Here is a 12,848-nt window from a genome sequence, read left to right on the forward strand (position 1 = left end):
TTTGTTACACTACTTTAAGGTGTTACAAGAAAATTAAATAAATAAATAAATAAATAAAAACTTCAACTAATAATTTAGTACATACACAATTAGGCTCTAAAAATAATATGAAATTAAAAGCTATGGTTTCAATCGATAAAGCTTCAATTGTGTGTTGCCCAAACTGCAGTAAAGATCATAGACTTAACAACTGTCCACAATTTCTTTCACTAAGCCCTAAGGAAAGAATAACAACGTTACAAAACTATAAAATCTGTTATAACTGTTTTCGTAGCGGACACTACGCGAATCAATGCAAAAAACCAAGCTATAAATTGTGTAAACGCAAACACCATACGCTTATACATATGTCAAATATTAAAGAAAATAATAATGACATTATTGCATCAGCTGAGTGCTCCGACGGCAATGTCAAGGTCAAGACCTCCTCTCTCGCTCCCACCCACGGCGTTCCTGTAGCTCTGTCCGCTAGTGTCATTGCGCATACGCATAGCGATTATTATTTAAACTACTCAGGCAACGTCTTATTATCGACTGCTCTAATCAAGTTATATGATAACAATAACCGTGAGTTTATTGCTCGCGCATTACTTGATTCTGGCAGCTCATCATGTTTAATGGCTGAAAAATTGCACAAACAATTAAATTTACCGTTTATAAAAGTAAATAAGTCTATTCAATGTATTAATAATTCGTTATCTCGTGTCGGAAAAATGTGCAAGGTGCGCATTGAATCATTAAATGAAAATTGCTGTACCGACCTTCATTGTTTTGTATTGCCTACAATAACAGATAACATACCTACAAAATACATAGACTCACGCAATTTAAATATCCCGTCGGATATTAAGTTAGCCGATCCAAGATTTAACGCGCCTGGTTCAATAGACATTATTATAGGCGCTGATATATTTTGGTGTTTATTAGGATCAGAGAAAATATCTCTGGGTGAAGGTAAGCCGACGCTTTGTCAAACTAGACTAGGATGGCTAGTTTGTGGCCCAATTAATAGCGGCTATTTTACGTCGAGCTCATCGCCACTGATAAAATGTAATTTTACAAATATATCAAACCCTAATGTCATTGTTTCTTCAAATTTAAACATTGCAACAAACAAAACGTTGTTTTCTATCTCTCGAGCGTAGAAATCAGAATCGACCGTTATTTAATAAAATGTACAAAGACTTTATGTCAGAGTACAGGTCCTTAGGACATATGACTAAGTGTGACATAGACGCAAAAAATCTGTGTTATTTTATGCCTCATCACGGGGTGCTGCGTGAAAGTAGTATCACCACCAAGATGCGCGTGGTTTTCAACGCTAGTCCTACGACATCTGGTGTTTCATTTAATGATTTACAGATGGTAGGACCCACTGTCCAAGATGAGTTGTTGTCAATATTACTTAGATTTAGGATGTATAAATACATCATCTCCGCAGACGTGGAAAAAATGTACAGGCAGGTAACTGTGCATCCATTAGACAGACACTTACAACAGATTATATGGCGTGATGATCCAACCGCTCCTCTCGAAGCTTATAAACTGAATACAGTCACTTATGGGACTGCAAGCGCACCATTCTTAGCTACGCGTTGCCTAAAACAAATTGGGCTTGAGTGTGCTGATCCCAGAGTCGCAGAGGTCATCATTCACGACCTCTATGTGGATGACCTTTTGACAGGTGAAGACGATCTGGATCGGGCACTCGCTTTACGTGACAAGGTTGCCAGCGCTGCTTGCTTGCTTCCTCTTGCATGCTTTTACGAAAGTGGAAGTCCAACGAGCCTGCCCTAGTGTCGGAGAAGTCTTCACACTCATCTCTCAATTTAAATATGGGAGAGAATGAAGTGACAAAGACTCTCGGACTTTGTTGGCAAACGCACGCTGACAACTTGCAGTTTCCCATAAGTGTCCCTGATAACATTGGGAGTACAAAGCGTGACATTCTCGCTGTTATATCACGGATCTTTGACCCTTTAGGGCTACTGTCACCATGTGTTATTCGCATGAAACACCTGTTACAACAGCTTTGGCTAGAAAAGCTGTCGTGGGATGAACAGTTGCCGGACCACGTCTTTAAGGCTTGGGAAAATATAATTAAAGTACTTCCAATGCCCAATGAAATGCGGATTCCTCGTCATGTAGTCTGTGATTCATGCAAACTGTTAGATCTACATGTTTTCACAGATGCATCCGAACAAGCTTATGGTTCTTGTGTTTATGTTCGCAGTGTCAATGAGCAAGGTTGTGTTCAGGTACGATTACTTGTAGCCAAAAGCCGTGTTGCACCCATAAAGCCAGTAACAATACTCGATTGGAGCTCTGCGCTGCATTAGTAGGTTCACGGGTTTATAATAAAGTAGTCGGGTCTATACGAGCTCAAATCTCTAGCGTCACATTTTGGACTGACTCCATGGTGGTCCTTGGATGGTTAAAGACCATGCCCAATAAATTAAACACATTTGTTCGTAATCGAGTTGCAGAGATTTTAGAGACAACCAATTCAACCACATGGAGACATGTACCGACACATGATAATCCCGCAGATTTAATTTCGCGCGGTGTTAAAGCTAACGCGATGCAGTCACTAGATATTTGGTGGACAGGCCCTTCGTTTTTGAAGGAAGATAAGACTCTCTGGGCATCGCCACGTCAATGTCCTGTACCATTACCCGAAATAAAAACATTGCACGCAGTTAGTAGTGATACAACCTGTAATAACGATATTATAATTAACTAGCAGAACCCGCGGCTTCGCCCGCGTAAAAAAATATGATATGACATACAAATAACTGGAATTGTAAATTTGTACCTTTAACAATTTTAACGATAAAGTAGCATTAATATTTAATTAATAAAAGCTTTTTTTTTCGTCACTGTGTACCTAAACTTGTCAAGCTTTCATCAGAAACATACACTAAAACTCTAATTAGTGGACTGTAATTAAACTTTCTTTAAAATATAAGTTTCATGTAGGATACAATAATTATTATTTACACTATTCCATAGGAACTTTCCATATTATATGGGGCCTTACATACAGTGGTTCTTTCCAGGGTCTCTGGCTGGGCGGTTAGAGCACCCATTCTTGCCGCCCGCAACTCCAGAAGTCCCCCTTTTGTCACGTACGACAGGCAGGAAATACTGTAGCCCTGTTCTAACCCTAGTTCTAGTTCACATCACCATCACTAATCCACGCATAACCACAACCATACCCCACGGCAGGACAAAATGTTGGCACGCAGTGTGTCCAAAGTAGTTGCGATGTACCTAATTAGTATACCAAAGTGTAGGCCAATTTGAATAAACTTACGCATTATCATATATGAAATTTGCACCCGTCCACGATGTCGTTTATTTGTCTGAATAGACGTTATCTGATATTTCACGTTTCTAACTTCGAATCTAAAAGTTCCCGTATACATACATATAACACTTCTTTTACCTCCTTAGTAGAATTTCAAAAACATTCCTATGTACTACATATTCATCAATAAATACTTTATCAGCAAATTTCTGAAAGCTAATATTCAACACCAGCGATCGGCAACCCGACACCCACGTATGGTGTGTGGCCCGCGACTTTTCCTTGTGGCCCGCGGGTCTGCGCGTTACTAACAATTGGCTAAGTGCAAGTCAAACCCGCACCTGGAGGTTTCCGTATGACCAAAATTTTTTTTTTTTTAATTTCTAGTATTTAATATTGCAGCAGCCATTAAAGTACACACATTGTGAAAATTTGAACTGTCTACCTCTAACGGTTCAAAAGTTAGTTGGAAAAATATCGAATAGCAGTTTTTTGTATGGGGACCCCTTTTTGTTTTCAACTTTTTTTTTATTTTTAGTATTTGTTGTTACAGCGGCCACCGTTATGCATCCTCTGTAAGAATTTCAAATGTCTATCTATTACGTTTCCAGAGCCCTGTGACACACGGACAGACAGCGAAGTCTTAGTAATAGGGTTTCGTTTTTATCCTTTAGGTACGGAACCCTAAAAAACCGCTGTTCTACACTTCAGCACGCGCAATACATTCTCATGTTAAAAATATATGTTACGACGGCCCGTGGAATTTCGCTCTACACTAAACTTCTCTGCACTCTGTTCTTTTTCCAGACACGCCAAAGGAAGTAACTTCAATAACGGGTTTTAAAGGAACTTTCTTTATTTATAGTACCCTAATGAGGTTGATTGTTGAGTTGCTAAAAATGCTGAAACAGATGTGTAAACAGAAAGGCATAATGCATACACCCTTTTATAGTCGTCTTAAGGGTTGATCTAAAAAAAAACAGTGACTCAGACTGGTGATGTAATTAAGGTTTACTTTCGCGTGAAGGGGGTTCGTATTAAGACAAGGCGTGTTTCCTCAGCAAGCATTTAATTGCGACTGTTTTAGAAAATGTGATACACACTCTTATATGGCGCATTAACAAATCGTCTCAACATACCGCCCACCAAAGGACTATTTAAGTCCTTTAAAAAGAACATTCTGAACTAAGAATAAAAACAAACAATTGAATTTAAACAAATTAATTAACAATGGTGTCACAACTTTACTTTTTAAGAAAATGTGGGTGTGTTATCATGCATTAACAATTTTTAAAAATTAACTATCACTATGAATCTAATTATCATCAACATTATCAGTTTGACTAATAGGTAGCAAACATAACTTAGTTATAGATCTTTTAGTTATAGTATCTCCACTCTTAACGCTATAAACTCTGGTTAGACCATCGGGTCCAGGGTGCTTGTCTACTATTCTGCCGAGCATCCACTTCCCTGGTGGCAAATTGTCTTTTTTTATGTGGACTATGTCTCCTATTTGCATTTCTCTCTGTGGTTTTAACCACTTTGGTCTTTGTTGCAGTCTGGTCAGATACTCCTGCTGCCACCGTTTCCAAAAATCATTGAGTAATTTCTGAGAGTGTTGCCAGCGTGATAGGTTATTCATTTTAATATGTTGCAAATTTGGTTCTGGTACAATTATAGGTGCTATCTCCTATAAGAAAATGTCCTGGAGTTAATGGTTGTATGCTGGCATCACATTCGTCTACTGGACACAAAGGCCGAGAATTCAAACAAGCTTCGATTTGACATAGCGTAGTACTAAGCTCTTCAAAGGTTAAATTGGTCGTGAGGATTCTTCTTAAATGGTGTTTTAGAGATTTGACTCCAGATTCCCAAAGGCCGCCAAAGTTTGGGCTGTAAGCAGGAATAAAATGCCATTGTGTGCCATCTAAGGCAAGCGACTCCGCTATCTCATCAGGGAAATTTACGCAAGCTTCTTTCAGAGCTCTGTCTAATTCTTTATTGGCTCCTACGAAATTACGGCCTTGGTCACTCCACAAGTGCGAACACCTACCTCGGCGTGCACAAAATCTTTTAAATGCGTTTATGAAAGCGGCTGAGCTAAGATCACAAACCAATTCTAGGTGTATAGCCTTTGTAGCCATGCATATGAATATGGCTATGTAGGCCTTGACTGTCTTGGCGCCTCTTCCTTTAGTGGTGAGGATCTGTATTGGACCAGCAAAATCGACACCAGAATTGCTAAATGGCCGTGATGGTGTAACTCTCACCCTGGGTAAGTCCCCCATTTTTTGGGTTCTGGTAATGGAACTTTGTTTGGCGCAAATTAGACATGCATGATTATATTTCTTTATTAGTGATTTCGCTCTGATTATCCAGTATTTAGCTCTCAGGTAACACAGCATTAGTTCTACACCTCCGTGCAACGTCTTCAAATGTGCTTCAGCGACGAGAAGGTAAGTAAATTTATGTTTACTGTCTAGGATGATGGGATGCTTGCTTTCATCGTTCATATTAGCATTGCGAAGACGTCCGCCCACCCTGAGGATATTATTCTCGTCCAGGTAAGGATTTATACATTTTAATTTACTATTCTGCTTTACTTCTTTGCTTGACATAATTGACTTTAATTCTTCCTGGAAGCTTTCTCTTTGTGATTTTCTTATGCATATATCTAAAGCCTTGTTTAGTTCTTCTGTATTAATCGCCTTTTGCTTTGTATGTTTATTTTTTTCCAATTTTATGTAGTTTAAGAATCGCATGCTGTAGACTATAGTTTTTTGTAGCTCTATTAAACTTGAATATTCTTCGAATTTTATTACATCTCTTTCCTGACAATTCTCTTCGATATTTAAGTGTGACTGTAATCTTCTTTCTAATTCTGTATTATAATTACTTAACCTCGTGTTCTTAATTTCTTTCGCAGATAGCCACTCGGGTCCCTTCCACCACAACTCTGTCTTTTCCAGATCTTTCAATAGCATACCTCTGGATGCAATGTCGGCAGGGTTTTCTTGAGATTGTACATGGTGCCATTGACTTCCACTTATGTTTTCAAGAATTTCAACTGTGCGGTTAGCTACGAACGGTTGCCATTTAGTAGGTTCTCCCGACAACCAAGCGAGGACTATAGTCGAGTCCGTCCAAGCGTGCATTTTTTCTGTAGGAACTCTCATAGCGCAGCTAACTTGTTTCATTAATTGTGACAGAAGAACTGCTCCACATAACTCCAATCGTGGCAACGAAACTGTCTTTAATGGAGCCACTCTGGTTTTAGCAGCGACGAGTGTTGTGCGTACATTGTCACCTGAGCTTACTCTACAGTATACTACGGCTGCGTAAGCTTTTATGGAGGCATCGCAGAAGCCATGGAGTTGTATGGAATCTTGATCTGCAGATGTACCATACCAACGGTTTATCTTGACATTGTTGACGTTTAGTAAGTCTTCACGAATGGTGAGCCACTCTTCTCGCAATGGAGAAGTTATTTCGTCATCCCATGCTAGTCGTTCGAGCCACAACTTTTGTAGAAGGATTTTCGTTAATATAAAGCATGGCGCTATCCAACCTAATGGATCGAATAGTTTGTGCAGTGCAGAAAGTATAGACCGCTTTGTAATATTGCTGCATTGCAAGGAATGTAAGGGTAAGTTGTATTCGATTTGATCCCTTTCTAGGTCCCATAGAACACCCAAGGTTTTAACCTTTCCGTCGACGTTTAGATCTATTTGAGTATGTGCGGATCGTTCACTGGGCTCAATAGACATAATTAAATCTGCATTGTTAGACGCCCATTTCTTTAATTCAAAACCTCGTAGACTTAATAATTGTTTTAGGTCTCTACATATTTTAATCGCTTGACATGGCAGGTCACAACCCGACATAAGGTCATCGACGTAAAAATCTTCTTTAAGGATCTTTGCGGCTTCTGGATACTCATCTCCTTCGTCTTTGACCAGTTGCATAAGCGTCCGTACAGCTAGATAAGGCGCTGATGCTGTACCAAAGGTCACCGTTAAAAGTCGGTACTCTTTAACTTCATCACATGGATTGTATCGCCAAAGGATTCGTTGAAAATCGCAATCTTCTTTGTCCAGCAGTATCATTCGATACATTTTTTGTATATCCGCTATGAAACACACGGCATGCATTCGCCATCTCATCAATAGACTTCGGAGGTCTTCTTGGAGTAAAGGTCCCAGCAACAACTCATCGTTTAGGGAAACACCATTAGAACCCTTACAGGAGGCGTCAAAGACGACGCGTGTCTTCGTGGTCTCCTTGTCTTCACGGCATACGGCGTGGTGAGGTAAGTATACAGATTTTCTTTTATTTATTTCTTCTTTTGGTATTTCTTCTATATGTTTTAAATTCTCATATTCTTTCATAACGTTTGTGTATTCTTTTTTCAGGTGTGGATCTTTATTAAATTTTCTTTCAAGCTGTAATAATCTATTCATTGCTATTGTTTTGGTGTCACCTTCAATTGATTTATGAACTTCGTTCTTGAGTGGTAATTTTACTATATATCGTCCTGTTTTATCTCGTTTATGTGTTTTCTCATAGATTTCTTCGCATTGCTGTTCTTCTTTGGATAATGTTCTACTTGAATTTGCATTGATTTCCCATATTCTTTTTAAAAAATCTTGCATATTTATATCTTGTTCTAAGTCTGTTTCTATTTGCTGGTGCATTACAATGGATGTATTCTCGTTAATATCTGACTTCATACTTATTTCGCCGAATATTATCCTCCCAAGGCTGGTATTTTGAGAGCATGGAGTGCCTGGGGGACCTTTGATTAAGCCTTCTTGCAACATTGTAGCATATTCTTTCACTCCCAGCAATAGATCTATCGTTCCAGATGTGCTGTAGTCTGGGTCTGCTAAGTTCAGACCTGATAAATGTGACCATTTGTTTATCCGTGTGATCTTCGTTTCAGGTATATGGGTAGTCAGCGGCTTTGACATTATATAAGCCCGCACAGGTAAGCTAAAATCTGACTCCCATCGCGAATTCACTTGGATATGTACTTGTTGCTTTACGGCCACCTTCATAGACTCCATCCCGGTAACGATCTTGTTAGTAGGGTATCTTCTTAACTTAAGTATTTGAGCCGCCTTTTCGCTGATAAAACATGCCTTTGACCCCTTATCTACAAGTGCCTTGAGTATCGTGGCGTGCCCTTCTTCGCTTTTAACAATTACTAACGCAGTTGCTAGTAATGCAACTCGATGCTCGCTAATATGGTGTGACGCAATCATTGTATTTACTTTCACTTCTTCTCCATTGGATTCAGTGGACACTGACGGCTGATTAGGTTCTTTATGCTCCGACGTGGTCACTCTTGTTGGTAAGTGCAGAAGAGAATGATGGCGCCTGTTACATACACGACACGATTGTACTACTCGACATTTCATGGCACTATGTCCCGGTGTTAAACAATTAAAGCACACATTATTATTCTTCACATAAAATCCTCGTTCCGAAGGTTGCATCTTAATAAACTCGCTGCATCTACTTAGGGTGTGGCCTTCTTTACATTTGATACAACCCTTAATTGTGGTTGTCACGTGAAATGTACGCTACTTAATACTCTTCTCTCGAACTGTTGACATAGGTGTGATGAGTTCTATTGTACGAAATTTAGATTCCAAAAAGCTTCTCAATCTATCCCACGTAGGTAGTTCATCTGGACTACTTTTATAGGCACACTCTTCCCAATCTCGATGAGACTCTGAGTCCAATTTCTGTACTACCAGAAATATGATAAGAGGATCCCAAGAATCAGTAGAAATTTTCAGGTTTTTCAAGCTGTTTAGGCATTCGGTTGTAGTATCCAAAAGCGATTTCAATAGATTAGCCGATTGAGTAGTGCACTTTCGTTGCGTAAATAATCTTCGTAGGAGAGCATTGACTATAAGGCGGCGGTTACCGTAGCGGTGTGATAGCGTTTCCCAAGCTTGCGCGTAATTTGTTTCCGTCACTTGTATATGTTTTAATAAGGATGCGGCTTCACCAGCGACCGTGGATTTTAAATAATGCAATTTCTGAACCTGAGTCAACGATGTATTTTGATGGACAAGTGAAAGGAACATGTCTTGATAAGTAGGCCATTCTTCATAGTTTCCAGTAAAAGTTGGTAGCTGAATTGTCGGTAGTCTGACTTGAGAGGAATTTATGGCATCAAATGAAGATGTACTGGAGTTACGAACATCAGTCGACTGAAATCTCGCCGTCAACATATCATTAAGTTCAGCTTGTAGGTATTTATTTTGAAGGTGGTAGAACCCTTTGTGGTTCGACTCCGGCGGCACCACCGCCACACCTATTTCTACCTAATAACAGCAGTGTGAGGCACTGCTGTGTTCCGGTTTGAAGGGTGTGGTAAGGGAGACAGACTTTTCCGAGGCGTTCCAGCTTAGTCCTCAGGTGTAGCGGCGCATCTGTGGCCGACCTCAGGTAGGAATATGTAATCCTATCTGGGGTTCATTACAGATGTCCATGGGCGGCAGTAGCCACTTACCATCAGGTGGACTGCATGCTCGTCTGCTACTCTTATATTATAAAAAAAAAAAAAAAAATATAAAGATCTTCAGTTAGATGGAATTCTTCGTTCACGAAGTACGGCAATATTCCCTTTTGTTCCCTCGTAGTATTCCTCACTAAGTCTTCATGAGCCTTCTTAAATGTCGCCCAATACTCATTATTAGTTTTTATTCTAGCTTCGATGTAACCTTTCGTAAAACGTTCCTTAGGGCACTTCTTCAAATTAATCTGAGCTTTCTTCAATAAAATCGCTGTGTCTTCTAAAACGCTAATCGCTTGTTCTATAGTAGTGGCCATAGTAAACACTTAATGTTTCTTATCTCTTCCGGAATGCAGTCCTTTTGTTCTCTCGGGTCGGCCTATTCAATATTTTTTGCGATGAGTGACCCAAACGCATCCGGCTCGAAGGACCATATGGTGATGTAATTAAGGTTTACTTTCGCGTGAAGGGGGTTCGTATTAAGACAAGGCGTGTTTCCTCAGCAAGCATTTAATTGCGACTGTTTTAGAAAATGTAATACACACTCTTATATGGCGCATTAACAAATCGTCTCAACACAGACTCTTCATTGAGTCCAATGATCATTTTTCATAGTGGTTGCTTCCAAATTAACGGATTATAAAATATAGTTCTAACCCCTATTTAACGACCTTAAGGGTTGATTTTCAAAAAATGGAAAAATAAGTGATTATTATTGACAACCAGAAAGCAAAATACCAATTTTCATAGACTTTGCTTTAAAATCTGCGGACTTCTAAACGAAGTTTCTACCCTATTATACCCTCTTAAGGGTAGATTTTCCATAAATGGTGTTAAAAAGTTCTATCATTCCCAACCAGAAAGCCAAATACCATTTTTTAAAGTCCTTGCTTCCAAATTAACGATTTTTAAAATAAAGTTCCATCCCCTATTAAACGTCCTTAAGGGTTAATTTTTCAAAAACGGTGAAATTCATCAGATAATATTATTTTCAATCAGAAAGCTGAATACCAATTTCATAGACTTTGTTTCAATATCTGCGGACTTCCCAACAAACTTTCAACCCCTATTTTACCCTGTAAGGGTAGATTTTCCATGAATGGTATTAAAAAAGTTCTATTATTTGCAACAGAAAAGCCAAATGCAAATTTTTATAGTCCTTGCTTCCGAATTAACGGAGTTTGAAATAAAATTCCAACCCCCATTTAACGACCTTAAGGAATGATTTTCCAATAACAATGAAATATGAGATTAATTATTTTCTTTCGAAAACCCAAATACCGATTTTCGTACAGTTTACATTAAAAGTGGGGGACTTTCATACAAACTTACAGCCCTTATTTAACCCAAATAAGGGTTGATTTTCCAGAAACGGTAGAATTAAAGTTCTACTATATCTAACCAGTAAGGCAATATTTAACTTTTGTAGTGCTGGCTTTCAAATTTGCAAATTTTAAAATAAGCTGTCAACCCCTATTTTACCAACTTAAGGGTTGATTTTCCAAAAATGATGAAATAGGTGTTTTATTATTTTCTATCGGAACCCCAAATACCGATTTTTATACAGTTTACATTAAAACTGGGGGACTCTCATACAAACTTACAACCCTTATTTAACCCAAATAAGGGTTGATTTTCCAAAAACGATATAATTAAAGTTCCACTATACCTGACCAGTGAGGAAATGGCTAATTTTCATAGAGCTGGCTTTCAAATTGGCAAATTTTAAAATAAGCTGTCAACCCTTATTTTACCAACTTAAGGGTTGATTTTCCAAAAATGGTGAAATAGGTGTTTAATTATTTTCTATCGAAAACCCAAATACCGATTTTCATATAGTTTACATCAAAACTAGGGGACTTTCATACAAACTTACAACCCTTATTTAACCCATATAAGGGTTGATTTTCCAAAAACGGAAGAATAAAAGTTCCACTATATCTAATCAGTAGAGCAATGGTTAACTTTCATAATGCTGGCTTTCAAATTGGCAAATTTTTAAATAAGCTGTCAACACTTATTTTACCAACTTAAGGGTTGATTTTCCAAAAATGGTGAAATAGGTATTTAATAATTTTTAATCGAAAACCCAAATACCGATTTTCATAGAGTATACATCAAAACTGGGGGGCTTTCATACAAACTTACAACTCTTATTTAACCCACATAGGGGTTTATTTTCCAAAAACGGTAGCACTAAAGTTTTATTATATCTGACCAGTAAAGTAATGGCTAACTTTCAAAGTGCTGGCTTTCAAAATGGCAAAATTTAAAATAAGCTGTCAACCTCTATTTAACCACCTTTAGGGTTGATTTTGGAAAAAACCCTTAGGTTAGATTTTTATTACTTTAAATCAGAAAGCTAAATACCAATTTTCATCCAGTTTGGTTTAAAACTGACGGACTTTCATACTAACTTTCAACCCCCATTTAACCCCCTTAACGGTGGAATATCAAAAAATCCGTTCTTAGTGCGCATCTACATTATAGAATGAAGCTATGTTTCAAATTTCATGATTGTAGCTACAGTAGTTTAGTCAAAACCTTGATTAATACGTTTTGAACGTGAGTATCTTTTCGCTTTTATATATATAGATAGATTTTCAACGTTTTTCGAACCTTTTACGACTTCAAAGAGCTGTAGCATATATGTTTCGTTTTATTAACCTCTGTGAAAAACAACGTGTTACTTGCAATCATTTAACCACTGAAGAGCTTCAAAATGCATTAAAATTCACTATTATTCAGTCTCAAAAGGAGTCCTTTCCGGAATATTACTTATTGTTAAAAAATCAAAACTTTTTTTTTTTTTTTTTTTTTTTATATTTGAACCTGACGATAAAGCAGACGTGCTACCTGATGGAAAGTAGTCAACGTCGCCTATGGACATTTGCAACACCAGAGGAGTCGCCAATGCATCGCCGGCTTTGAAGGAGAGCTCTTTTTGCACCTTTTTTGAAGAGCCCCATGTCATAGCGCTCCGGGAATACCTCAGAAGGAAGTTCA

The 12,848-nt window shown here is 38.3% G+C and overlaps 1 protein-coding gene across 1 annotated transcript; it reads right to left on the bottom strand.

Annotated features, from left to right (window-relative positions):
- Nucleotides 1-1,648: 1,648 nt before the first annotated feature.
- On the bottom strand, nucleotides 1,649-10,159 carry LOC140757077 (uncharacterized). The gene is made up of 3 exons (XM_073092616.1): nucleotides 9,942-10,159; nucleotides 5,790-8,692; nucleotides 1,649-1,917 (listed from the first exon to the last, which is right to left on the bottom strand). Exons 1-3 carry the CDS (start codon nucleotides 10,157-10,159, stop codon nucleotides 1,649-1,651), a joined length of 3,390 nt encoding a protein of 1,129 aa, XP_072948717.1.
- Between the last annotated feature and the right edge of the window lie 2,689 nt (nucleotides 10,160-12,848).

This window comes from Epargyreus clarus, unplaced genomic scaffold (assembly GCF_041222505.1).
Source record: "Epargyreus clarus isolate Ecla_fem2 unplaced genomic scaffold, WU_Ecla_fem_2.2 ptg000039l, whole genome shotgun sequence".
In the NCBI taxonomy this organism is placed as follows: domain Eukaryota; kingdom Metazoa; phylum Arthropoda; class Insecta; order Lepidoptera; family Hesperiidae; genus Epargyreus; species Epargyreus clarus.